Here is a 27,907-nt window from a genome sequence, read left to right as displayed (position 1 = left end):
GAAATGGTAAAAGGTAAAATGACCCCTTTCGGCAAAATGTGTCAGGAAATGATACAAAAACAGTCCATACTTGTGCAACAAACCACTTGTGTTGTTTACGTCACATTCTAGCGGTGTATTGCTTATAAAGATATTGAGTAATGGTCGTTACATAGTTTTAAGGTATTCATTATCTTTTTTTTTTTTTGTTGGTACTTATATTCCACTAACTCTTGTTTTACATAAGTACTATGATGATAAAGAAGTATTGTGTTATCATTACACCAAGTTGCTTCGATTGGAGGGGAGGGGGCGGAAAGTCAGTAAGTCCGCCTACATACTTAATTTTAATAGTTTCAAATTGATACTGGTTGCCAAACAAAAAGGAAAATATATGATTTGCACTTTTACAAATGTTAACCAAGGGAAAATTTTCACTTTTTTTACGAGTTCAGTTCGCTTTGCCGACCAAGTGATGTTAAATTAAGGCTTTTTGCCGGGGGACATTTTTTTTTGGACAAAATTACTTCCATGCCATGAGTATGTGACACAGGAAGCAGTGGAGTCCTATTTGACCGTTTTTCCAGTTAAATTCACTTTTCAATTGCAGCGCGAATCGATCTTGTTGATTTGAATCACCGCGTATACGCTGCGGTTGAAATCCTATCCAAGCGGAGATACGTGGTGTATTTTGTCGTTTTTTCTCCCCTAAATTGAGCGCCTTTCATGCTAGTTTCGCCGTTGATGATTTGCCACATCTTTTTCACGTTAAACTGCTTGGAATAGTCGCGAAGCGATTACAATAACGAGAATTTGCATTTAACGACGACGTTCTCGCTGCCGTTGCCGTCGTCGTTGCTAGGGAACTTAAGCAAGGACGACGGTGACTGCAACGAGAACGTGATCTGAAAATATAAATTCGCGTTACTGTAATCCTTTTGTTAGTATTTCAACCTTTTTCAATACGACAAGGGCTTGGTAGTTCCTCAAGAATGACACTGATCGGAACGGCGCTTAATTTAGGGGAGAAAATGAAAATTTATGCTCAAGTGCTCACGCTCTTCATAAAACCTCAAATTTGGCTATTTCACGTTGTTGTTTTACAGACGACGGTAAAGAAATGGACAAAAATGAAAAACGTGCAAGGCTATTGTTTTTGCCCACAAAATATGCAAATTTCTCAAGTTCTCCTTTCTGTCGCCGTTGTCGCTGTCGCTGCTTTAAGCTCCCCGCTAAAAAAAAAAAACGACGACGGCAAGGACAACGCCAAAAAGCAGTAATATTATTGGTTAAAAGAGAAAAAAATGATCGTGCTGCACGTGCGGCACGCATTTTTGTTCATTTCTCTCCCGTCCTCGTCAAAACAACTACGTAAAATGACCAATTTTCAGATTTCGACAACATGGACAAGCAACAGAGAATCTTTCCTTCTCTCTCTTTGCTTCAAATGCGTACCTACCAATCTTTATAGCTTACTTCCCTCATATTCTACAACCTAAACGAGGTGGAAACGTCGTGAAACACTTAGGATAGCTCAAACTAATAGTTTGAAAGGACGTTTTCGTCGTCGTAGCTGTCAAGGTTTTTTTTAGGTTCCTTTAAAGTGGCGTAGATGCAGAACGACTTTTTACGCCAATTTTCACATTCCTGAAAAACCATTCCTTTGTGTGGCCGACCCACATTCGACTGCGTAGGCCGCATTGCCACAGAAACAAGACTTGAAGGCTATTGCTCTTTGAAAGAAGCTACATGTGATGCAAAACAATATTACACAATACAATCACCGTTATATTGTTTACCGCAAGTGACCTGTGGCTTTCCGTATTCTTATGCAAAACGATAGGTATCTTTCTTGAGAATATTGCTCCCAATGCGTCAATATTTCTTTGGGTTACAGTTCGCACAAACTTTATTTAGCTGCTAATTTTTTTCGCTTGTAAACGATGAAGTAACTTGGAATGGAGTTCGAACAAAGTTATACAGAGGACGATGTCAAAGGCATCTTTCGAGCGTGGGATTTGAACGAAAATGGTTTTATTGATAGAAAAGAACTGGCTTGCTGCTGTTCGGAATTGAATTTATCAGAGGAGCAATTAAACCAATTGTTTGCTGAACTTGATGTTGACGGAGATAACAAAATAAGTCTGGATGACTTTTCCAAGGGCTTTCAAAGCGTGTGTAGTTTGTTTCACATGGATGTTGAGCCTACCGCAAACGGGGAGATAAAAGAGACGAGAAAGTTTGAAAAGCTCCTCGAAGAAGTTGAGCTGCGCGGTTTATTATCAGGGTGGGTATAATTTGCTACTTTTTCATTAAAACCTTCTAGCCTTGTGTGTACGGTAAATATTACACAATTAAAGCAAAATATCTAATTCTATGGAACTTTAACAGCAACGTAAAAAATCAAAATCAGTTAAATGTTAAACCAATTTGCTTGATCATTTGATTTAATTCCTTACTTCCTGGTTTCGGAAATGATACCATTTACTTTTGTTTTGATTGCCAAAGTATCTCAATGAACAGCTCTAAAATCGATTTGATGTTGAAGTGACGCAGACTTAAGTATTTTTACGAATATTGACAATATTCATGCCTCAACGATCGACAATGCCGTGGCAGGAATGCGTTTGGCATGAACTGATTCCACTTTGTTATTTATCGATTACAACCAAGACAGAGCGTATATTTGGAAGTTAGTGGGAAATTGAGCGTTTTGTTCATGAACAAAGTTTTGTAGCTCGGATGTATAGCGCTTTTCGAAAGCGCGCGTCTTTGCATTTTTTGCCGGGTGTTCGAGATGCCTTAGTGAGAGGATTGGGTTCTATAGAAAATTATGCACCAAAGAGCGAGAGGAGCCCTGTGTTTGTTACAGAGCCGAAAATGGTGTAAAAGTCACTTGTACGATGTCAGTGATATCTTAGTTGACATCCAAAGGTAAACATAAACACGTCCCAGGTAATCACGTTTCATGTAAATCAATTTTTACATGTTTTTTTCTGTCGCATCCGTGTTTCATAACTTACCTATTGAGTATTGTCTAGTTGCGATTCAAATATGGCGATTTGCATACTATTGGGGTCGTCGTACCATATTAGTTCAATTATTAATGTACTTACGAAGTGAGACTCAACCAATCAAACCTTCTATTTACGAGATTCCAATTCTTTTTTTGTCTTATTAATAAGAGTTTATTCAGGGCCCAATGAAACGAGCCCTTAAAGAGAAGGCATGCATGAAAGTTGTTTTTAGCTCTTCATAGCTTGACCGGCTAAATCACGATAGACGAACATTCATGGATACTATTAAGAGGCGTATCGTTATCAGTGTTTAAAATTAAAACTTTTCAGATCTATTTTTTTCTTTTTATATTGGGAATCATATCATTATCTTCATCAAAAATTTTCAGAAACAATATGTGGCTGATATCCAGTGTAATAGCCACAGCTGACGTCATAAGTCGCTTAAACTGTAAATATAAATCGCTGTCTTGTGGTTCTCTGGTTATTTTAGTTCTCTGGTTATTGTAGTTCTTGTGGTTCTCGCGGTTCTTGTGATTCCAGAGAACCAGAGAACCACCAGGGCCCGGTTGTTCGAAAGCCGATTAGCTTAATCCAGGATTAGCGTAAACTTTTGTTTCACGCTTTCAACGTTTTGGTGAAAGTTTCCTTTGCTTATTTTTGTTTTTCAAGATTGACTTCTTCAAAATGTAAAGTTCTACCGATTATCAGCCTTGAACAGCATTTGGGAGTAGAGAATAAAACTCCTTTGTTAATTTTTAACTTGAGATTAGCGTTAATCGGCTTTTAAACAACTGGCCCCAGAACTACAAGAACCAGAGAACCACGACCAAGAGCCACGAGAACCATGAGAACTACAACAACCAGAAAACTAAAATAACCAGGGAACCAAGGAACTACTGGGACAGCGATTTATATTTACAGTAAGCGGCTTATGACCTCAGCTGTGGCTATTATTACACCGGAGATCAGCCCGATATGTAGCACTCCTGATCCGTCAGCCAAATGATCAAGCAGGAAAACTGTGTTATTATTCCCGCTTCGCACTTTAAAAGGCCATAATAACCTGCCAGTTCCACTATTTCAACAAATTTCAAAGTTGCACAGTATTGACAAGGACGAACTACCGGTGGAATCCATAAAGAGAAGGTTATGATTCAGTCTTCATCGAACTGCTAATTTTCCACGAGTTAAAACAATAGATTGATAGATGGGTGTGCTGAGCCAGGAATTAATGTATTAATCTTCCTTCTTCCCCTATGGTACTCATCTCATTGCTAAGGTCTACAAACATTTTTATTATAAAAAGACTGTGAAAAATAAAACTTAATGTTTATTGTAAGAAGTTAAAACTAATTTAAGACAGACGTCATTACAATAAGTTCAGCCATTGTTATGGAGTCAAGAAATACCGTATTTACCCGTGTATAATGCGCACTTATTTTCTCCAAAATGAACACCTAATGTTTGCCAATTATTTAACAATTTTATTAAGATTCATAAACAACATCGTCGCTCTTTGGAGGTTGGGTGCCCGAAACATCCTGGAGCTTCCACTATTGGCAGCCAGCTCCAAGGTAGAGACTGCACCGATGGCTGGCAAAACCTGACAACCCAGCCATGAGCCCCCACGCCCCCGAAAAGGACAGGCACCCGTCACACTGATAGACAGTGGAAAGCTGAGGGTGGGGAGGGTGGGGGGGAACAAAACCGCTAAACGCTCCACACACAATGCTCCTACTTCCCGCCACACTGATAAATAAGCGATACACGCATGCGCAAGTATACTAAAACCACTGACCAACTGGCTGAAGTCGCTCCTAGTTGTTTACTTGGTTAAACTTCGTTTAACCTCATTTAATAAATGGTTTAAAGCCATTTTGAAGCTGTAAATGGTATAAAAGTCTCTTGCTGGATTTCAATGATATGGTAAAAAGTTTTAAAACACACAATATCAACAATGGTCTCACTGAGCCATTGTTATGAAGTCAAGAAATAATGTTTGTCAATTATGTGATAATTTTATAAGATTCAATAAGTGTAGGACATCGTATGTATGCATTTTGTGATTTATTGGCTTGAGTGATGGTTTGGAAGTAACTGTTCTCAAAATTGCATAAGCAAATTCATGGGGGTTTTTATTCATTACATTATTTACTTACAGGTACTCTTCACCTTTGTCTTGTGAAAAAAAAAATCATGTCCTCTTGCTTTCATTTTGTTTTGTAAAATTTGCAGACAAAATAAAATTATTTCTCCCAAGTTAACATTAGACAACTCTCATTCATGAAAATTAAAAAAAACTCTCTTCTATGCAATAAGCCTGGATAAGTCTTCACTCATTCCATTGATCTTAGGATGGTGTTCCAAGATCTGTGACACAGACTGACCATTATTTTTTAAAACACCCAACTCCTCTTCATTATTTTTTAGACCTAATAAGAAATGGCGTTTGCAATTGTACTATGAAAAAGTATAAAATACATTTACCGGTAATGCTTAGTTTTTTAAATGCATGAAGCAAAGTGGTTAGCACTGACTAGAGTTTTGGCAAATTGTCCAAGCTTGTGTGATGGTCTCGACTTTGCAAAATTATTGTTTTTTTTCTTTTTGTTCCAGCCAAGAGTATATATCAGATTTGTTCCACTATTTACACAACTCAGGTGACTCACCGCAAGTTTTGGCATTACTGGAGGGCTTTCTATTCAGTGTCATTCGAGATGTCAAACATTATTCATCTGAAAATCAGAGATTGGAAGATGCCCTTAAAAGGTTTGTAAACTGCTCATAAAACATGACATATCGACCCTTGTATTTTAGAGTTGCTTTAATAATAAAGGTAATAAGGATATTGAGGAATTACTTTTCTGAGTAATGGAGGGCACTCCAAAGTGTATTTTTCTGTTTACTGAATAGAAGTTTAGTTCAGTCTAAAAGAGTAAAGAGCAGTTAAGAAATGTGGTAGCATCACTGAAGGCAGATTAAAAGTCTAGAGTAAATGGTTGAGTTATTATAATTGACTTTCACTCAAAACACCTTTGTTTTTAGACAACCATGGTACCAAATTACTTTAAATTAATTTGTCATGTATATGCTTGTGTATAATTATGCTGAAAATGAATGTGTGGATTTGCCCTGTAGGATGATGACAGCAGGGACGATGATGATGATAATGATAGCAATTATTATATTAGTAATCATTAATAATCTTTTATTTCTGTTTTGCTGTCCAGGACATGTGAAAAGCACACCGAACACATGGACCAACTGGATAATGAGTTGGAACAACAGATGCAGAGACTTGAAGCCCGCGTAAGGAAGGAGGTACGTTTAGGATTTATTATCATTTGTCTTCTTATCTGAGTAGGCCAGAGAGTCTTACTAAATCATTTACAGATGTAATTACAAGAAGAGCCTTTTCTTGTTAGTTATCTTAAGACCCTTAGTGGTGGCCAGGCCAGAGATTGTATCCACAACCTCCTGCATGCTAGTGTGTTGTTCAACTGTGTATGCCAATTACTGTTGGCCAGTGGTGTTTCAATGACGGATTAATTTGTCAAGTCTTCAAACCTCTGGTTTTAGCTCTAATCAAACCTTATCCCTATAACCTGTGATAATGTAAGAAGTTAATCTTACTATTAATAATGAAACAGAAACCCAGCCAAACTTAACCAAACCAAATTGTAAAACGTACCCTTAACCAAACGGTGAAATTGTGTCGCTGAAACAACAAGACATTGAGCGAACTACATGAGTGAACTGACTCATTGTGAATGGACTTGTTGCCAAGATTACAGCTGCTAAGTCAAATTGGCCCTGGTTGCTCGAAGCATGGTTTAAGTGATGATCAGCGTTAAATACCACGGTCCACCCATTGAAACCTATAGGTTTAATGATAACTCTTAACCAACAGTAAGCGCCAACCAGGCTTCAAGCAACCAGCCCCAGACCAGTGAATATCTCTCCATCTTCACTTGACTTTCCTTGCATCATTAAGTTATTGAGCTTTTGGCAGCTTACGTACTACCAATAAGCTGTGAGGATCTAATAATAATAATTATTATTTTTGATTTTAGTCCTCTCAAAATTATAATAATTATAATAATATTATTATTGTTATAATTATACAACGTTGGTTCAGTGTTTTGTTTTCAATTGCTTTTTTTCCAGGAGAAGAGTAAACAAGAAAGGTCAAATGTAGACCTTGTTTGGCAACTGGAGAATAAAAATAAAGAGATCCAAAATTTAAATGCAAGAGTACAGAAGGTGTGTATATGTTGATGTGAAGTTGCCTATTAAATAGAAAAGGATCAAAGTAAAGAACCACAACAAACTTAACCCGCATGTGGCCCCACTAGTCCGGAATCGAACCCGGGCCTCATTTAAACGGGGACATAGTTTTTTCACGCTGTTAGCTTAACCCTTTAAGCCCCGAGGGGTTCCCCATTGACGAGTAAAATCGTCTGGCGTTAGACAGAGTAAAATCTATAAGTGCCATTTGGCACTATCGGGGCTGAAAGGGTTAATAGTGGGACTGGCGAGTGCTATAACCACTAGGCCATCCCTGCTCCGTTGAACTGCAATTGATTCATTTCAATCTTGTCCATTTGTTTCTATCCATTCTTCTCTTTACTTTTGCTGTATTTCTTTTATGTTGTTCATCACAACAGCTTTAAGTGGTTATTACTGACAATGTTTCATTCTACTTTTTGGGCTTTTTGGGTGTCATGAAATTTGACTTTACTTTATTTGGGCATTTCGGGTGTCATTTTGGGTGACATAACCCCTTTGAGAAATAATGTGTTCCAGCAAATAGACCCAAACAAATTATACTGTGCAAGAATCTCAGTGGAAATATTATGTCAAGAACATATGAACAAATACATGTAACAGACAACATTTTCAAATATTTTCAATTGACAGCTTGAGGGAAGATTGAAAAGAAAGGAACCGGAAGAGCAAAAGATTAAAGAAGAGGTGGACGAAAAAGTTCAGGTATCTTTCAAAAGATATTAAATACCCATAAATAATAATCATTATGATGATAGTATTGTTGTTCATAATTTAGACATTGTGGTTGAATAGTCCTCTTGAAATTCTCTTGACGGGAGTATTCCTAGCCTATGTAGCAAGCGTTTCCAGCGAGCAAGAAGCAAATTGATTTTTCTGGCCACGCAAGAATAGAGTGAGGGCAAAAAAAAAGTTGAGTTGCCAGAACGTTTCAAAACTGGACTATACATTGATTTTGGAGTGATTTCAAGTGTGTTTATTCAATCCATTTCCTTTATCTTTAGGAGATAAGATTTCTACGAAGCCAGTTGACAGATGCACAAACCAATCTTGCTGTGCTGAGAAGTGAACTGGCACAATTGAGGAATGACTATGAAGAACAAGAAGCTCAGCTTGAAGCGTAAGTAGACTCACTGTGATGCACATACATGTAGTACCATAGTTTTTCAGATACAATTAGGCGCACTCGCTTTCATGTGTAAGATGCACCTTTAGCTTTCAAACTTGATGGCATTTTTCTCACAAACTGAAAATCTCATTGAAATACTTGATTATAAGACACATCTCAAATAGAGGAATTTGGTTCAACTCATCGCTATATCCTGTCTCAACTGAAGATTGCAGTGTAAGTCAAGAAAAGTGGCAGAAGGAAATTTTGAGAAAAACCTTGAAATCCTGCTGTTATTAGTACTTTCTTGCGAGTGTTTTTGTTGTACAGCGCAACTGTACAACAGATGTGCCTTGCAAGCCCTGTAAACTTGGCAGAACTAGCAGTAATTTAAGGATGGCCCTGTGGTAACGCTTGTGCTCCCCACCTCTGCAGACCCAGTTTCAGTCAATCTCAATCTTTCTCTGAGGGTTTTTCTCCAGGGACTCCGGTTTTCCTCCCTCAGCAAAATCGACTCCCAGCTTATTCCATCTGGCTGTGGTTATAAATGTAGCTCAGTTGGTAGTAAGAACAGTGTACTGGCTGCCATTGCACAGATCATGGGATTGTGTTGAAGCCACCTGAAGTTTTCTAGTGTCTATTAGAGAAAATTTCTTCAATTATTCAGATACAGTAGGTGCAAGGATCACCTCTCCCTTTCACTGGTGAACCATATTATTGTTAATAGGTATTTTTCATGGACCTTTCCACGGTTTTTGACCAACTTTGAACCACTGTTAAACCGCCACAAAAAAAAGATGGATTTCCAACTTTTGCCACAACTTTAAATAGTTTTATCGAAGTCATTCATTCAACAGAAAATAAGGCCGTTAAGGAAGGTACGACGTCTGTAAATTCAAATCATAAATCTTCCCATGTGGCTTCTAATGTCATGGGCAATGTGCAGCATGATTTTAGAAGGCTTTGTATGAAATATTAAAAATTCATTTATGGTTGTTGTAGCCTGAATCTGTTCTTTAAAAATATTTCAGCAAAATAATCTCAGTATAAATGTCTTTTAAAAGACACTTTCACTGTGGAAATCCGCCTCTTTGTAGCGCCGTTACAGCGTTTCCAAGTCTGCCAAAATCCCATACATTTGCAGTTACTTTTGCCGTGTGTGCCCCCCAGCGGAGATGGTGTCATTAACCATGGAAAGGTCTATTGCTCTGTGATGCTTATCCAATTTTGCCGTGCTTCTAGTTAGCCACATTTTTTGGATGCGACTGGTACTGATCTTATGTCCATAAATGCAAGTACCAGTAATTAATTATATCCACACTGAATTCAATAAGTCATCACAACGTGCCTCCTTGCTCTTCTCTCCAACAAGACAGACAAGAAGACAGGCACCCATCACACTCAGTCTGATAAACAGTGGAAAGTAGAGGGGGAAGGGAGGGAAAAACCGCTACACACAAATTGCTCCTTGTTCCCACCACACGGATGAATAAGCTGTACAATGCAAAGCATGAGGAACCCAATGCATGCACAAATATAACAAAACCACTGACAACAATAATATTGACTGCTGAGTTGCTCCTAGTTGTTAACTCAGTTAAACTGCATTTAACTTCATCAAAAGGGCAGATACAGTATATTAAGGGTAGTTAAACTATTCCTTTCTTTACAGTGAGAAAAGAACTGTTGTGGAATGTGTCCAAGAACAAGAAAGCTTGACAAGACAGCTCCAGTTACTCCAGTAAGCAGACTTAATTAGATTACGTGTACTTTGTTTGTTGCAGATCTCCCAATGCTAAATGTAACAAATTTGAGCAAGTAGACTTGAAATTGAAATAATAATAATAAGAATTAGTATCTTTTCATATTTAAAATTTTCAGCGAAGCAAACAAAAAACTTCATGATACAAATGATGACTTGCGCTCAGCCTTAGAGGTATGTTTCTTAAGGTTACACAGTTTTGATGTCTTTTACCATCATGGAAAAGAAGGTATCGCCACTGCATAATAAAGTGTGACAAACATGCGTATCTTCTTTAGGCTAGGAGAGTTCAAGACAGGCGAAGCCCATCACCTAACAAGAGGCATTCAATATCAACACTCTACTCACCCACATCAACTTTTACAAGGAATACCAAATCACCTGTGAATAGGTATTTTTAAACACAGTGACAGCAGTTTTTAATAAAGCCCAGCAAAAACAGGCTCTTGACTCAACTGACCAATTTGCATTTAGGGATTCACAAGTTTAGTGGACCTAATATTTTCCTTTTTTGTTTTTATTACTGAAGCAGGTACTCTCCAGGGCTTGGTGAAAGCCTTGCTGATAGTGTGGATGGAAGATCAGGGCAAACAACACCATCAAGAATGTTTCCAGTGTCTGCACCACTCAGTGCTGCAAATTCACGAAGAGGATCTCTGCTCCCATCTCAACAGAGCTGTGAGGTCGACGATGAGAGCATTGTAAATGAAAACTCGCTGATGACAGAGCTTATGCAGGTTCACCAGCTCTCGGTAAGTTAAAAAACGATAAGGAGAAATGGAGTCGCATCTGGAACTTTAGGAAGACGCACTATAAAGAGGTGGTACCTAAGGCACGTACGGATGATTTGTCAATCCGTCATGGTTGCATTCAGAGCTCTGTGGGAATTTGTGCAATAAAAAAGGCCCCTTGTGGCAATATGTTCGAAATATGTTATGAGAGGTACATGACTGTTATCTTTCATGCAACATCCCTATTTCTAGTGCTTGTTAAGACACTTGCCTTGAGATCCTGAGTTCCTGAGTTCCCGGGTTCAGGACTCATTCTGACCACTCGTTGAATTTGTTCCTGGCAGTCCCTGGTCTGACAACTTCTTGGCTGCTCTTGTAAATGTAAATAGCCAACTGGTTTGCCTCTAGCCAGTTGGGATTCTCGACACTTATTGTTGTTGTTGTGTTCTGTGGTTTCATTGACTGTGTCCCACTGGCCCTGAAAAGCTCCTATGGGGAGTGGTCAATTAAGTATGTATTGGATTTTATAAAATAATTACGATGGTACGCACACTCTCATTGGTCAAACACGGGTGTGACATCACACGAATCGTGATTGCTTATGTATTGTCAGACGCACGTTTTGATTGGCTGGTAGGAAAATCTGTTTCAATGAAGAGGTAAAAAATCTGCATTTTCCTTCATTTGTCGAATATCTTTTAGGGGCTTTTGGTTGCTGTTTTGTTCTGAATTTGAAACAAATGCAGAGCCCAAAGCGACCCTTTTTATAGTGCGTCTTCGTTTTTAAGGATAAGAGTACTTATGATCATTAATTTGCATTTCCACTGATGAAACTTATACATGTTGAAGTTTATTTTATGTGTTGAATTGAAACCATGCGTTCATAAAATATCTCAAAAAAATTATCAGACAACTTAAAACAAGAAAAAACTTAAATATTTTAACTAAATAGTGAATTTAAAATCTCAATGCACTAAAATAGAATGAGAAGATAAAAATGTATTAATTTCATTAAATGTCGGATAACATAAAAAAATTAATACGGCTACAGTATGCCTTCTTGGTAAAAAAGCAGCATAAAATGTGGAATGGGTGCTACTTTTGGGGGTCTCAAATGAACGTGATGTCCCTTTCTTCCGTTCTACCCCACCCTTACGTCGAAATGGGTGGTTATTAAAAAAATTGGACTGGTTCAAAAATTCTGTACTGGTTCAAAAAAATAAAAAATAAACCAGAGGTCAAAATTGAACTGCAACATATCTAGTGACTTCAAAACAATAAAATCACTCGCTCTGTGGTCTTTTACTTTCATTTGTCTTTCAAATGGCTTGAAATGTCTTGACACCCCCAATGAAGCACTGTTTTCCAAAATTTAGTGTTCTTCTCTTTTACAAGTACCTGTCCTTGCATTTTTGGACATAAATTAACTGTAAGAAAAACTACTTTAATGATCGATGACAAACTTTGTCGTTGAGAACTTGAGTTTTTGCCATTTGTGATCGATAACTGGATTCACCCACGCAATGTTTTGTCATCGAGAGTTTTTTGTTATCGACAACTAGAAAGTTATCGTCATAACAACTTGCCTCGTCTGTGGAGGTCCTTAACTGGGTTGGAGAATGTGTACTCATTGCTTAGGAAACTTACAGGTACCGGAAGAAGTAGCAGAACAACAAGAACAGCAGGGAGAGGGAGAGCTAGACTATAACAACAATGCAGGCATACTTAACGGCCGGGAAGTGGGTCAGATTCATCATTTGATACCCCCGGCAAGACAGACATGCGAAGTTGATGATCCCATTGCTTCTGACGACAAGCTCCTCTTAGATGAGCCTGTTATTGTGGGTTATTGTACTATGGTAGGCTCAATTTAAATGAAAGCTAAACATTTAAAAGTCACATCAACACATTCTGTGCAAATGGTGTCTTCCCAATGTATTGTTCGTCAGGCCAAAAAATTGGCTCGCTTTAGGCTTGCCATTTTTTATCACCGAAATGTCAAGTCCAAGTGCTGATTTATTAAATATTTCCAACGTGAAGACATTCGCCATAAAAAGTGAGGCAAGTCGGTTATGAGAACGAGATTAGTTTGAAAATATTCGTAACAGTAAATTTCCGTGCTCCGCTTTCAGTGCATGCATGCTCCATCGTAGCACGTGTCTGAAATACAGTTTGCCTCTGTTTCAAAGCGGCTCTTGGTGCTAAACCATTCAAATGCGTAAAAATGCACAACTGATTTTCATTTGTATGTTCGGAAATGGGCCATTGAATGATGCGCTTTCATATCAGAATCTGCTGTGAAGATTTTGTAAACTTGACGGTTAACTATTGGGGTTGAACGGAAACCATTTCTTGTTTGTAGATCAAATTTACATCTTACTTCGACAAAGAGGAAAAGGAAGTGGGAAGACCTGGCTTGCACAGTATTGTAACGATGTTAAAAAACTAAAGACCTTTCTCTTTAGTAAAACTAACTCTGTTAAACAATCTAAAACAAGATAAATTTGATTTTAAAGCAGGACAGACGTATTACGGCGACAGACACTACACCGATGACATCTGACGACACTGAACGATCAGACAAAGACAGTGACAAACTGATAAGGACTAGAAGCAGCTCGAGATTTAGCGCGAAATTTGGGAAATATTTCGGCAAACTAGGAAAAAGCGGTAAGGAGAAAGAAGAAAGCAGCGAGGTAACAAAGGATGGGAAGAATTTAATGAAGAATTCTGCGATAAAAAAGGCGGACGTTACGTCGAAAAAGAAGGATGCTGATTTGAGGAATCGTGATGCGAGGAAAGTGAAAAACTATTCTAAGAGAAAATCTGATAACGACAGGAACATCAAAGTGCCAAATGGAGCACAGGATAAAATTCAAATGGCGAAAGAAACTAAAACACGGAAAATTAAGAATATAGAACATGGAAAGACGAGGTTAATAGTACGAGAAGTTGATTCTGAGTCCGTTCCCAAGCAGAAGGACGCCAAGAGTGGTTCTAGAGACAAGGGGGGATTTAGTGATGGTGGGGTGCAGAACAGAGCGAAGAAAAACCCATCAGTGACTTTTTCACCAACTGTGACCTGTACTTCGAATAATAACACGCGAGGTGATTATACGTTGAAGGCAAGCAATGTGACAAAAGGACTTGCGACACCTCATAAACAGACTGCGCTGCTTGTTGTAGGTAGTGAGACATCAGACACAGACAGCACATATACCACACAGGAATTGCAAACGGTATGAAACTTAAAATATTGGCGATAAATCATTATTCTAAATAATTTTAATTCACAAACTCAATTTCACGAAAAAAAATTAAGGCTTACCGCAAGTTTAAAACTCCTAATTTTAGTGTTTAACTTTAAAACGTTTTTGTTATTTTGAGAATTTTCAAAACTTTGTTTCCTTCCTTCTAAACCAAAGAAATAAAGAACTAAATGAAATAAGTAAGTAAAAACGAAATGCAATGAAAAGAAATTACAAACCGTTTTTGCTTAACTTTCTTATTAACCTTTTGGCCGTAAAAGTGCAGATACTTTAAAGTATTTCACAGCTCAAAGATTCGAAGCCAATTTTCGAAACTTTTCCTGTGTAATAATATTTTCCAGAATTTTCATCACGAGTTAGCCGATGAAGACGAAGCTTACAACTCGATGAGATCATCAGAACGACAAACATTCACAAAACAACTGGATATTTTGCAGTAAGTCAAGTTTATGTTAATATTTGCTCCTTACGGAGGCCATGAAGATGATTGATGTGCTCAGCAAGGAAAAGCGAGTTTTCATTTAAAGTATCGAGTGCAAGAATTATTACATTGGCCAATCACAACACTCTCAGAGAATCAAACGAGCCAATCATGCATATCGCAGAACATGAATATACAGGGCCATGCAGCCGCCGCTAATGGCGGGAAAACATGTGCGATCAAGTGCCTGATTGGCTGGGAATGTTTCTCGTACTTTTAAGCCGGCACTGAGTGTAGGACTGCAAGTCATTGCAATTGCTCTATTGAAAAGTCAATTGAAAACTGCTTTATTAAAACGCACCATATTTTACATAAGTTCTACGAATTGCATAGGCACGTAAAAATTTTAATAGCAACTTTTAGAGTGTTTTTGTTCAACTTGACAGAGAGACGAACAAGAGATTATGTGAAAGCAATGATGACCTTCGAGCAGCGCTTGAGGTATATTTATTCATTTCCCAATTACATTTTCGTCCTTTTCTCTGTTTTTTCTGTTTCTTCCTGTTTCTTCGTTTTGTCCTTTGGAAGGATCTAGAAAGTAACGCTGGTTACAACTTAGTGCTTTTTAGGGTTCTCGGTTCTTGTGCTTCCTCTGTCTTGTCTTCACAGCCTCTAAGGTGACATGCCAAGTCTTCTGTCTCACATTAGCCCGTTAATTGGTGTTCGCTATGCAACATTCTTCACGTGAAAAAGGGAGAGTTACATGACGCCCCAAAAACGGACTTTTTCTTTCCTTTTCAGCCATGATAAAACTATTTATGGATTTTATTTCATTTGAGAGAGATAATCATGAAGAGTATGTGTTCTCCGTCCTGTGCTGTAGCATGTAGAAATAGCACAAACGGGTGCTTTGCAATCAACCTCAAGAGACGAGAATAACAAGATAGTGAACGATCCATGGTTTGTGTCATCCAACATAGAGGCTATGACGTAACGTGCAAACCAGCTATATTGCCTAGATAATTTTCACCGTCACGCGAAACATAAGTATGTTAATTATTATATAAAACCATAGGGAGCCCACACAAACAGTGTGTCTGTTTGTATGTTCGAAATATAAAGAAATGTATGGGAAATACTGAAGAGTTCTAATATAGTAAACTTACATCGAGAAATGACTATGTTAAAGCTCAAAATAACCTCAGTTGTTGTGTATTGTCATTTCTGCGGCTGAAAATGGTGAATTTGAGCGATTTGGTGGGTTTTTCGTTGACTGTTACTACACGTCCTTAGAAGGAGACGTGTATTAACAGTCAACGGAAAACCCACCAAATCATAGACATTTCTCGATGTAAGTTTACTATATTAGGACTCTTCAATATTTCCCATACATTTCTTTATATTTCGAACATACAAACAGACACACTGTTTGTGTGGGCTCCCTATGTTTAAAACTAGCCAGCGTAATTGACGGCCAGGTCTAAAATTACAACTCGGACAATCTCACGCGTGATTAACTCCCGCCAACTAAGTTGGTTATTTAAAATTTTCAATTTATTGCAGGCTTTGACTGGAAGACGGTCGCTGTCCTTAAAGGCTAAGGTGAAACGTTTTCACATTTCTATTTGCTGTAGACAATATTTTCACACTAAAAAGGTCACTGAACAGTGTTTTTGTTTTTTTTTTTGAAATTTAAAACTTATGTTATTTATTTGCTTTTGTAGTCCAAAAAAAATGGTGAAAAGTGCCAGAGGAATCCCAGTGTCCATAGTGATTATGGCTCCATATCAAGTCGAAGCATTACTCCAAATCAGTAAGTTTGATGAACTTTCAATTCATTACCAATCTCAATGCAAAATTATAAAAGACGTGACTTTTTCTGTAGGCGTTTGTTGTGTTTAAATTTCTCATCCGATCTATCTAGAAAGTATGTAACGTCCTCGGTGCTGAAAACCCTAGTCGTAACTGAGGCAGAAAATTAAATTAGCCAGTCAAATTCACACAGTCGGCGCAAAGCGCGGGAAAACACACGCGAGTGGGTCACAATAATTGGTTTGCTTTTACATTTGCTTCTTATAGCGATGTTTCTCGTGACGTCACCTATTGTTATTAATATGCCCACCAGAACCTAATTGGCCGTTGAAACAATGACTTTTTTTGTTCCGTGGTTGTCAAATTTGAATGTCAAAAGAAATGTGACGTCAATGTTTGTAAACAAGAAATATCGCTGTTGGCTGAGAAGTTGGCGCGAGATTTTTATACCAATCACCAAGAATGAAGAATTTCCTTTTTCTTTTTTGTCGTTGGTGACTCGAGGATACTCGGAAAATATCCGAGTGGTCTTTTGCAGGAATCGAACCTACTATAAGCAGTTCGGATGCTCTACCACTGAGCCACAGGAGAGTAGTGAGAGCTAAGCGATTACATTAGCTTCATGTGACAAGTGACTGTCCCTCTTTACTGCTAGGACTAACTTGTCTGAATATTGCATTCTCGTAGTTATAGTGAGGCAGATGGTGATTTCCCTCCGTAAATTAATGAAGAAATTGATTCGTTTTCGATGATGACGACTCCTGAAGCTCAGAAAAAAAAAACAATTCTGAAATTGCTTTATCATGAAAATGACCTTGTTGTAATTTGTTAGTTTTCAAGGCCCGAAGTCTGAGGATGATGTTGGCGATGGCGCGGAAGCTGATGAGCTTTCTGGTTACGATCCGGAATCAGATGTAACCACGATGACGGTAATTCTACACGCCGCTGTATTGCTTGTATTTGTGAAATTGTGATGAAGGAGGGCTCCAATTCTTAGTCCTCCGGTCCATAATCCAATGAAGGACATCCGAAATCGATGTTCTTGGGAATATCGCATATTCTCTGCACAAGCCAAGGCAATCGTAAAAGGCCATTTCCGAGATCATGTCTGCCTCCTCTTCAAAGCGAGGCTAAGTGCGAAGTTTTTCTTATGAAAATTAGTTTTCATTCATAGAGCGGTTTTCAAGTGAGTGTCGTAAAACCAAAACCAAAGTAATTACTTTAGCCAATCAAGAAGGACGGAGACAATCCAGTAAACCAATCAAAACTCGAAGTAATTACAAGTAGTGGACACAAAGCGCGGGAAAATGTGCACGCGCGAGCGACGATTGGTTTTGGTTTCACTTCTGGTTGGTTGAAAAAGTGGCGCTCAAGCCTGGTTTTTTTTTTTTATTTGAAGCTTTTTTTGAAACAGCTCCAGCTTCTTGCCGATTAGGGACCTTAAGCAAGGACGACGAAGACGGCTACGTGAACGCCACAAAACAATAGGTTGTAATTAGCAAAAACAATAGTTCTGCACGCCCTGCACGTGCGGTTTACTGTGTGATACATTTCTTTGCCGGTTCTCGTCTTGACAACGACGTGAAATGATCAAATTTGAGGTCATGTGGACGACGAGAGCACCCGGCCTGAAGATGAATTTTCAATTTTCTTTCTCTCTAAATATCCACACCGTTCTCGTCAATTTTATTCTTGGAATGTGTAGTCACACTTTCCAAGCCGAGCGACGTGTAGTAATCGCAAAATTATTACAGTAACGCGAAATAATAGTTTTTGACAACGTTCTTGTAGCCGTCGTCGTAATCCTCTCTTAAGGTCCCTATTAACTGCGGCGATCACTTTCACTTAGACCGCAAAAAACATTCAAATTTCTTATCTATACACGTGCTTGCCAAAACATCATTTTGATCTGGTGAAAAACACCTTGAAAAAGTAAATAAAAACGACCAGAACTCCTACTTCGTAACCTACCTTTGTTCTTTTCTGTAAAAGAAGGTGATCATAAACTATTTTCAGAAGTTGGGATACCGTGCTCCAAGGTATATATTTAAAGTGAATTTGCTCTCTATAAATTCAACGCATAGGTTAATCTAACTTCATAAGAACTGAATTCTAATCTTCCATAACAAATCTTAAGAAGTAAATAAATAGTAACGAATGTTAAAAAGAACATTTTTCGCCCTTCGTAAAGGACCGCTTTTCAAGTCCGCAAGACAAGATTATCTTACAGGATTTCAGGAGGAAGTGCTGCCCTCTTCCAAGAATAAACTTACTGGATATTTCTTTTCTATGAATTGAGCACGTTGTTTTCCTGACTAGGTTATAAAGTTAAAATGATTTGCTTAAACCCAAACTATTGTTTCGTTTTCTCTGAATTTCTGACTCAGTTTTCTCTTTAGCTAACTTTAATCGCTTAGAAAATAAAATTTAACTAAACTATAAATTAGTAATTTAGGTGGTTAAGGTTGAATTTTTTGTGAGTACTTCACCATTACAGTCAACTAAAATGCAGTCCAACCATAAAACCTTGAAATTCCAAAGTTCTTAAAATTAAGTCCATTATAAAACTAATTCTTGAATTAACCATTCAGATAAATACACGCCATTTTGAAGCTGCTCCTAAACTCTCCAAACTGTCGGCCACTGCAAATAAACGTCACGTGACCCTCCCGGAGCGCGCTAATGATGTCATGTGGGAAAGTGACACTGAGCACGAGCCAGACCCCCCACAACCAGCAGCGGAGCAAGCAGATGTTGAAACAAACTCAACTAGACAATCACAACCCGCGCAATCACCGTTCGATCGGAATAGTAATTTAAGAAAGCCTTGTAGACACAAAAGTCTTGAACAGTTATTTAACAAGACAAGAAGCAAAGGCGACCGATCAACGTGGCCAAGTATCGCGCGCGCAGGCAAATGGAACAGCATGGAGCAAGTGAGAAGGAGCGGTGATTTTATTGGCCAAAGGACTAGATCGCTACCAACGTCGCGCTTGCAAAGCGACCAGGGACCCAACTTTGGCAAAGGTGTCGGGTTTTGGCAGCTTTCGGAAAAACTCGACGCGCTTAGATCAAGTCAGGAGAAAGTTGCGGAAATTAGAGACGACAATAGAACGAAATTTCTCTCGAGTTCGCATTCTCCCATGAATTTGAAGACTGAAATAGAAACAGTGAGACCTGAATTCTTGAATCGTTTAATTAGACAACCTGCGTATGCTCAAAACGACCAGCAGTCAAGTCCTAACGAAGAGGCTGTTATGGAAAGGTTACTTAGAGACGAGGAAAACAGATTGATACCTGTTAATCATACGTTGACTTCAGGGCTAAGGAGAACTAATTCATTGGTAATCAAACGCAATCGTGTCAAGGTAAACATTTTAAAAGTTAAAGAAGCTAAATTTTTAAATGTGCACAGAGCTTCTTTAAACATAACAAATCTGGTTTAAAAAACAACCCCCTTTTAAATTATCGCTTGAAGTGATCTAAGACAGCTATCCGCAGAAATAAAGCATAGCAAACAAGCTAAAACTTATATATGAACGCTAAATTTAATAAATAAATAAAAATTTAATCATTTGAAATCATCACTAGGAAAAATATGCAGTGAAATCATATCCTAAAATAATAATAATACACTCACTTACCCAGTCGAGTCCAGAGTACCCGCAGTTTCAGTGCGTTTTCTCTTATAATTTAGTCACATTGATCATAAAATTTAACATACATAAACCTCGTGAATTCCACCAACAGACTGACTCTCTCCCTGAATCAGAAAGTGGCAAACCTGATGCTCAGCTGAGCGCAGAACTTGAAGCTCAGGTGAACTAATTAAATTCATGATATTATTAATAATTGTGATACTAATAATTTGAATAATAATACTAATAATAATGATAATAATGACATTCTTCTAATTATTAATACTACTACTAATAATGCTAGATAATCTTAATTAATATCAATAATAAACTAACTTTTTTGGCATATAAATGCCGTGCGGAAATTATTTTAAGGGTTGGAGGCAAATCAGAGTTTGCTGAGAATTTCCTCATCAGCTGAGAGAACGGGTGGTCTCAATTTAAATATACTCCACCACGTCCACGTATCAAGTGCTCTGGCCCTTCCTCCCAAAGATATTTCACGAGGTGCTGAATTAAACAGCTCATAAATGTCCATTTTTGAATTTGCAAAAGGAGTTACGGTCTTAAGTATTTTTGACGCATAAAAGGATGTCGTTTCCTTAGATTTACTAATGTTTTTCCTTGTTTGTTGCTTTTCCAGTTCAAAAGTGTGATTGAAGAGGATGACGAGGATATCGATGAAGATGACGTGGGAGACGAGGAGCTGGCGGAGTTGGTTGCCATGGCATCAGCTCTCAGTGAATCCGAAGAAGAAACAGACACCGACACAGAAGCTCCCGCAGGAGTGCGGGGTGCGGCTGTCGGCTCTGACTCCACTTCCGAGGCATCGACCAATACTCCACTCAATGTGAGAACCAATTTTCCTATCCTCAAACAATTTTACCACCACATTGCCTCATAGTTTTGCCACATAATGCTTCATTTCCATCACGCATTTTACTTGTTTTTAGCTACAGAAGCCTTTTGGCTCTCCTGGTATGTTTGTCACAGGCTCTAAACTATTTTCTGGCCGCCTAATACTGCGTCGAGGGATCGTTCGCACCTTTTACTTGCTTTGCCACCAAATCGGGTCGTTGTCGCCATCTCAGTGACGGCCCTAAATTGTTTTCCCGCCAACTGTGGTCCACTTCGTCTTTGGGCCTCCCTTTGATTCCCGCCAAATTCCCTGTTGTTCATCGCGGCTGCCAGGTATTTTTTCCCGCCACAGTATGCTTGTGAAGTTTGTGAACCCGTTGAATTTTCGCGGCGTTGTGAGACTACTTAGTAATTAGGAGGCCTAGCGGTTGCAATCGTAAGAGGAAGAAACGTCCCGAAAGTGCTTATTTGATAAGAAAAGGGATAGCTTGTACGTCCTCCATGTGCGTTTTACATTTCAGTATATTTCTCTGCAATGACGTGATATAGCCAACTTCGTGGAAAAACGTCACCATGTTAGCTGCTAGTTTTTTTCCCGCCTAAATGTGCTGCCTCATTTTACATTTTCATTTGTGATGCCAGTGACTATGCGCGGCGGTCATCACAGATTTTACTTTTTTTTCGCTGAAGCTATGTACCTAAAAAGGAAACTTTAAGGCGAACTAACCAGGCAATTTATTTTATTTTACAGGTTTCTTCTGCAGAAGCCAGTGTTCCTGAACGCATGTACAAATTAGTTTTAGCGGGAGATGCTGCAGTTGGCAAATCCAGCTTTATTTTGCGACTCTGCCAGAACAAATTTCATAACGCCTTGAACTCCACGCTTGGTATGTACAAATGTTTTCTGTTATGACACTGCCAAACTTGGAAAAAGAGTCCGGGTGCCGCTTTGCAGTAGTCACTCGAATCTACGACCTTCCGGTTACTATTTCGGATACTCTGCCACTGATCTGTGTAGGAGCCGAGACGCGTAGGAGCTAAGGCGATGCTACTGGGTTCTTGTGGCAAACGTCCTGAGTACTGCTACAGTGCTTGATTATTTTAGAGCCTGTTTATTGCTCTTTCGGAAAATTCAGGCGCTGGAATTAGCAGATTTAGCGAGCCGTTTTTTAAAGCACGGCCCGCTTCTTTTAAAAGCCTGTTTTTGATGCTTGACTCAGAGATGAAGAGATAATGGATATCTTACTAATCGTGGTCTCTCGGAGCTTGCTATGAATTATGCTGCTTTTTTTCCAGTTCATTCGTGCTTCCCACTTGGTCCCTGAATTTGATTAGAAAGAAACGAGAGGATCATGCTGTTATTACCGGCCTTAAACGTGGTTGATAAAGAGGTATTTAGTATTTGACTCCGTTTTAATTATCATTCGTTTTTATTCGTATTTTAGGTGTGGACTTCCAGATGAAAACCATTTGTGTTGACGGTAAAACTATCGCGCTTCAGTTGTGGGACACTGCTGGGCAAGAGAGGTATTTATCAGTTCATTTTATTTTAAAGACGAGGCTCCGACGTTTTCGATTAGATTCTTTTGGCTCGGCATATACCCTTTTCTCACGGAAAATGATCTCGGTTAACCGAGTTTCATCCCTGTGATGCTCTGATTGGCTTAGCACAATATGCGAGATTTTTAAGCTAATTTCGAAGCCCAGGGAAGTCGGAAATAACTTTTGATGCTCGCTTTTTTTTTCAGGTTCCGCAGCATCGCCAAGTCTTACTTCCGCAAAGCCGATGGTGTCTTACTTCTGTATGACGTTACTTGTGAAACTTCATTCCTTGATGTGCGAGACTGGGTAGAAGCAATCGAGGTAATCAAATTGGCTTTTAGTCTTTGTCAAGATTTTTGTCCAGTCACTCTTCCTTTAGCATTGACGCTGAAAGTTCTTTTCTTTACAGGAGAGCACGCTAAAGCCCATTCCCATAATGCTTTGCGGTAACAAGACCGATTTACGCCAATCGCATATCGACGAAGGCAAGACCGTCATTGCGCAGGAGAGTGGAGAAAAATTAGCAAGGGTAGGCATTGTAGAGCGTACACTAATTCAAGTAGCCCGTTGCTGCAGAGATGGCGCAAAAGTAGTCGCTTATTGTGAGAAAAAATGTAACGGCTGGTTTTTAGATAACCTTCTTTTCATATAAAGTGGCTAAAAGAAAAGCTTAACGAAGCAAAGAAGCGCGATGGTTCTTGCTGCATGGATCATGGTGCTTATGTTATCGCATATCATGATTGTAAAATAAAATGTAACGGCTGTTGTTTTATTTGCAGGAGTATGGCGCTCTTTTTATAGAAACAAGCTCTAAAGAAAACAAGAACATTACGGAAGCCTGCATCGAGCTGGGGAGGTAATAAAACTGATGAAATTTCTTTTACGAAATGTTAATTTATTTTGGGCGGCAGCTCACTTTGTTTTTTGAGAGACAGGAAAACCGAAGTTATCCGGGGAATAACTTCCCGGACAAGTGAAGACCAAAAAATACTCCATTCACTTATAACGTCAAGGCTGTTTTTAGAACGTAACACTTGAAGCTGCAGGGACACGAATTTGTACCTCAGTGGGTTCTCCCGCGTGGTCCTCACAGGTGGAGACCTACATGCTCATTTTTGGCGAAAGGAGGAAAAGGGGAGAGCACGACAAAAACCCCTCGCAGCAGGTTCCAGCACCAGCGCAAAGTCAAGGCACTCATAAAAACAAGCAGGACCCAGCTGTTCAAAGACCAGATAACTTTCTTCGGTGGATATGTCACTATCCGACAGTTTCAATTACTGCAACGATTGTGAATTGGCACATTCCAAGCATATTTACGTAAACGCGCGTACGAAAATTTTGGCCGAAGTTTAACGTGGTGATGTCTGCAGCGGATTAAGTTGTCCGGTTTTTAAGCGACTGGGGCCATGATTTAAATCCTGTCCATATTGGTGGGAGGCGATTGGTTTCACCGCATTTCTGCATTCTGCGAGCCCTGAAACATGGGGTAATCCCCGGCAGGTACAAAACACAGGTCACAGGTCATTGTTTTACCAATACAGAAAGTATCCTAAACATTTATAAAAGCTAACCGTAATCCTAAAAACGTTTGTTTAGGCCTAATTAGGCCTATCGTTAGCTTTTACGAATGTTTAGGATACTTTCTGTATTGGTAAAACAATGGCCTATGACCTGTGTTTTGTACCTGCCGGGGTATTTCCCCAGGTGGTATTAGGGAGTTTTAGCAACAACGACAGCGGCGGCAACGAGAACGTCACAAATTTGCATATTTAGTGAACAAAAACAATAGCATTGCACGCTCTGCACGTACTTTTTTTATGTTTTGTCCATTTCTTTGCCATCGTCGGTAAAAACAACGATCTGAAATGACCAAATTTGAGGTTTTACGTTGAACGTCAGCACTTGAGGGAAAAATTTCATTTTCTTCCCCTAAATGAAGCGCCGTTCATACCAGTTTCATTCTTGAGGAACTGCCACACCTTTGTCGCATTAAACATCTTACAGTAGTCGCAAAGTGATTGCAACAGCGCAAACATGCATGTTGTTATGACGTTGTCGTTGCCGTTGCCGTCGTGATTGCTAAAAGAAGTTTTCAACCAACCTAGAGACACCAACAACAATAGAGTCCCCAGAGTGTCTGCTTTTCTTTTGGTCAGCACCGAGAACGCGGACTCTGGCCACTTCCATGGAAGGAAGTCCGCAAATCACGGACTTACAGCTCGTCTACGCATGCTCAGAAATTTGAAACAACAGTGGTTGTCAACTGTTGCAAAAATGGACGTTCACTACGACTGCGCATAAATTGGAAGTGGTCAGAGTCCGTGTTCTCGGTGCTGACTAAAAGAAAAGCGGACTCTGGGGACGAGATTGAACTTGGTTTTTTTGGACTTGCTCCCAATTGCTTAGTGGTAGAGTACCTGGTCTAGTAATCGGAAGGTCGACTCCTGTAAAGGAGCACTCGGATTTTTTCCGAGTATCCTCGAGTCACCACGGAGGAGTCTCCTACAGCTCAGTGATAAAGCGTCCGAACTAGTAATCGGAAGGTCGTAGGTTCGACTCCTGTAAAGGAGCACTCGGATTTTTTCCGAGTATCCTCGAGTCACCACTGACGAGTCTCCTACAGCTCAGTGATAAAGCGTCCGAACTAGTTATCGGAAGGTCGTAGGTTCGACTCCTGCGAAAGAGCAGTCGGGGTATCCCCGGGAGTACCTCCGGAGTATTCCCGAAACACCATCCAAAAAAATAACCATCTCCCCAGAATCTCTCATGGAGAGTGTTCATTCTGCTGTCGCACACGTTTTGAATTCTAAACAACAAGAGCATACAACGCTGAGGATCAAAAGAATAACAACATTCGTTCAAAATCTCTCCTACAGATTGCTCAGAAGGATTGAAGATACCGAAGTTGAGGAGAGCAATGGATTAACACTCACGGAAGGAGTGGACAGCAAAAATAAAATGAAGCCAAACTGTTGCCGAACGTAGCTGAAATATTTGAAGAAAGAAATAGGAAACGAGGACATAGGCTCCGCCGGACAAGCAGTTGGTTGCCAAGCAATATAACCTAGGCTAGTCACTTAGATAAATGCAGTTTTTACGATTCCTTGGTTTGTCGAATTTAAATTACACAAGAAAAACAAGCCAAGCTGAAAAAACAGTTCCTGTTTTTTCCTTGTATTAATGGAAACTCTGAGTCAGGCTTTTAGTAGGAGATAGATAGTGAGTTGCGTAACACCGAATAACTTCTTTGACTGAGTTTCCGAAGAAACCCACTTCATTCCCGTATTGAATGTTTTTAATGTTTTTGTTAGAAAACCCCGAGTTTAACACATTCTTAACAGTTTGGGTTATGAACAAAAAGGATCTAATGATTCGTGAGTTTCTGCTAAAAGTGGTATTTATTCCACAGTACTTAAGACGAAATGACAAAATAACATTGCATAAGATGTATTATACACAATTTCAGATAGAAATTCAATTCGTAAAAGGCCCAGATTTGGGACTTAAATCAGTGTCGTGTTTTTAATAACGTTTGGAAAATATCAATCGCACATTGTAAAAAAATGTATATATTTACCGGCTGTAAGTAATCGGTACTTTTAGAAACTCGAATCGAATTTAAAATATTTATTTCAAAGCGTTGTAAGCGTAGTTTTCCCCAAACCATGCGTACCAGAAATTTTGTTATTTTATTTATTTATGCAGAGTCTTGGAATGTGAGCTCAGGTTAGAAATCCTTAGTTTTTCAAAGAAACGTTTTGTGAATACGTGTAGTTGCCAGAACAGGAGTTTCAACGTAGAACTTCTTTTTAGATATTTTATCCGTTTTTTCAAAGAGACGGTTGTTATTTATACGCTAAAAACCATCAGGAATGGAAGGATTTTGTAATTGATGAAAGATACAAGAGCGGTTTTTTGCACAGTGCTGTCTTGTAGCAGACTTTCTTTTGTAGATAAATTACCTTGCCAGTGGAAGATTTTTCTCTTTTCGCTTTTTACAATTATTGTACTTGCCTCACTTTTTTTCTCTTTTTTTAATCCTACGTCGTCGTTCCTCGAAATTTTGGGAGGTTTAACAAGTTAGTAGCGTAAATCCTCTATTAAGCCCACCAGGTGCGGGCCTTATTGATTTCTATCACGGTTGTGGTGAGGGGGGTGGGGGGGGGATTTAATTTATTGAAAGTCATTACCGGTAGCAAGAAAAGGAGAAAGAAACAGACCAGAGTTACGGCTTTGGACCAGGGCAATGACTGTCTAATATGGAGATTTGAGTGATATTATACGCATTGTACAAGTTCTTTGCAACATTTTTATTCACTTGCGGGAACCAAAATCAAAACTTCCAGTACGTCACGTGAATAAAACCTACCGGATCAGTCCACACGAAGTATTACTGTCCGGATTAATTAATACAGTGTATCATTTATTGTTTGGTTATGAAGAATAAAGGGGGAGGGTAGGGGTGCTTAAACGCGATTGGGGGAGGGGGGGGGGCTCAATAACTTTCTTCCCCAGAAATGGGGGGGGCGGGGGGGCTTAATAGAGGACTGACGGTACTCTGTGATCGGCGAAATAAGCCCTTTACTGTACTGTGCTGTGCAATTTGGATGGCAGGCATGTTTCATTTGGCCAAAATAGTTTCCATCTTAAACTATAAAGACGGGAATTGTCACGTAGTAGGTTGTTTTTATGTCGTGGGCAAAGCCTAAGAAAATAAGCCTACTTAAATTCGTCCGCTTGCTACCTTCACATCAGATGTGTTGGTAATGTACTGTGTAGAAGCCGTAATTTAGGAAGCTGGTTTTCCTGTTGTGTTTATACTTTTCAGTTCTTCAGTGTGATTCACGAAGTACCATAGCGATCACGTCATATGTAACCCATGCCACTCATTACTCAATTCAGACTTGTAAACACTGTAATCCGCGAGGCAAACGTTGAGCGCGATATTTAGCGTGCTTCCCTTACCGAAAGTGCGTTCTGCCTAACCGGCCATATAACTAGCAATGGAAGATATCTTAAATCGACTGTTAATTCATCCAGTTTGTAAATAAACCTTGAACGTGGCCTACTGAAGCTGCCACTTTGATTTGACAAGTTGGTGTTTTGATCTCAACCCCAGCGATGATCGTCATTCGCCGGTATTATATGATACTTGCAAAATATGCATTTTACCCCGGGAAATCATGCAGTCCGTTTCCAGATCTTGGAAGACCTGTTTACCGAAGGCGCACCAGGACACGTAAATCCGACTGGCTTTATTTAAGTCTCCAGGAGTACATTGTCGAGCACAAGACAGTGTCCCACTAATTTGAAGACTGTAAAACAAATCAAATAAAATCCATCACAAACTAATGGCGATTTTTGATAGGAGAAAAGCCGAATATCCGGATAACAGGGTTCGCACAGGTCATGGAAAACCTGGAAAGTCATGGAATTGAAGTATTTTAGTTTCCAGGCCTGGAAAGTCATGGAATTTAATT

General features: G+C 39.2%; 1 protein-coding gene across 6 annotated transcripts in view; it reads left to right on the top strand.

Annotated features, from left to right (window-relative positions):
• Nucleotides 1–26,429, top strand: part of LOC138019208 (ras and EF-hand domain-containing protein homolog) — a 36,047-nt gene extending 9,618 nt beyond the window's left edge. Inside the window, exons 1-24 of one of the 6 annotated variants that reach the window (XM_068865918.1) lie at nt 1,837–2,266; nt 5,616–5,768; nt 6,230–6,320; nt 7,167–7,262; nt 7,920–7,991; nt 8,291–8,406; nt 10,067–10,135; nt 10,276–10,330; nt 10,435–10,547; nt 10,689–10,908; nt 14,498–14,592; nt 15,024–15,078; nt 16,141–16,179; nt 16,302–16,390; nt 17,222–17,318; nt 18,981–19,757; nt 20,140–20,208; nt 20,671–20,877; nt 21,637–21,772; nt 22,331–22,412; nt 22,634–22,748; nt 22,837–22,956; nt 23,207–23,283; nt 25,304–26,429. In XM_068865918.1, the coding sequence (XP_068722019.1) occupies nt 1,938–2,266; nt 5,616–5,768; nt 6,230–6,320; nt 7,167–7,262; nt 7,920–7,991; nt 8,291–8,406; nt 10,067–10,135; nt 10,276–10,330; nt 10,435–10,547; nt 10,689–10,908; nt 14,498–14,592; nt 15,024–15,078; nt 16,141–16,179; nt 16,302–16,390; nt 17,222–17,318; nt 18,981–19,757; nt 20,140–20,208; nt 20,671–20,877; nt 21,637–21,772; nt 22,331–22,412; nt 22,634–22,748; nt 22,837–22,956; nt 23,207–23,283; nt 25,304–25,412 (3,381 nt within the window). In that variant the 5' untranslated portion in view covers nt 1,837–1,937 and the 3' untranslated portion in view covers nt 25,413–26,429. Of the gene's footprint in view, nt 1–1,836; nt 2,267–2,780; nt 2,914–5,615; nt 5,769–6,229; nt 6,321–7,166; nt 7,263–7,919; nt 7,992–8,290; nt 8,407–10,066; nt 10,136–10,275; nt 10,331–10,434; nt 10,548–10,685; nt 10,909–14,497; nt 14,593–15,023; nt 15,079–16,140; nt 16,180–16,301; nt 16,391–17,221; nt 17,319–18,980; nt 19,758–20,139; nt 20,209–20,670; nt 20,878–21,636; nt 21,773–22,330; nt 22,413–22,633; nt 22,749–22,836; nt 22,957–23,206; nt 23,284–25,303 lie in introns of those variants that run through there. The other 5 variants (XM_068865917.1, XM_068865920.1, XM_068865919.1 and 2 more) reach the window with 5 other exon arrangements.
• Nucleotides 26,430–27,907: the final 1,478 nt, after the last annotated feature.

This window comes from Montipora capricornis, chromosome 10, assembly GCF_036669925.1.
Source record: "Montipora capricornis isolate CH-2021 chromosome 10, ASM3666992v2, whole genome shotgun sequence".
Lineage (NCBI taxonomy): Eukaryota > Metazoa > Cnidaria > Anthozoa > Scleractinia > Acroporidae > Montipora > Montipora capricornis.
Note: the sequence above shows the minus strand (reverse complement) of the source record. Positions and strands in the feature narration are given on the sequence as shown.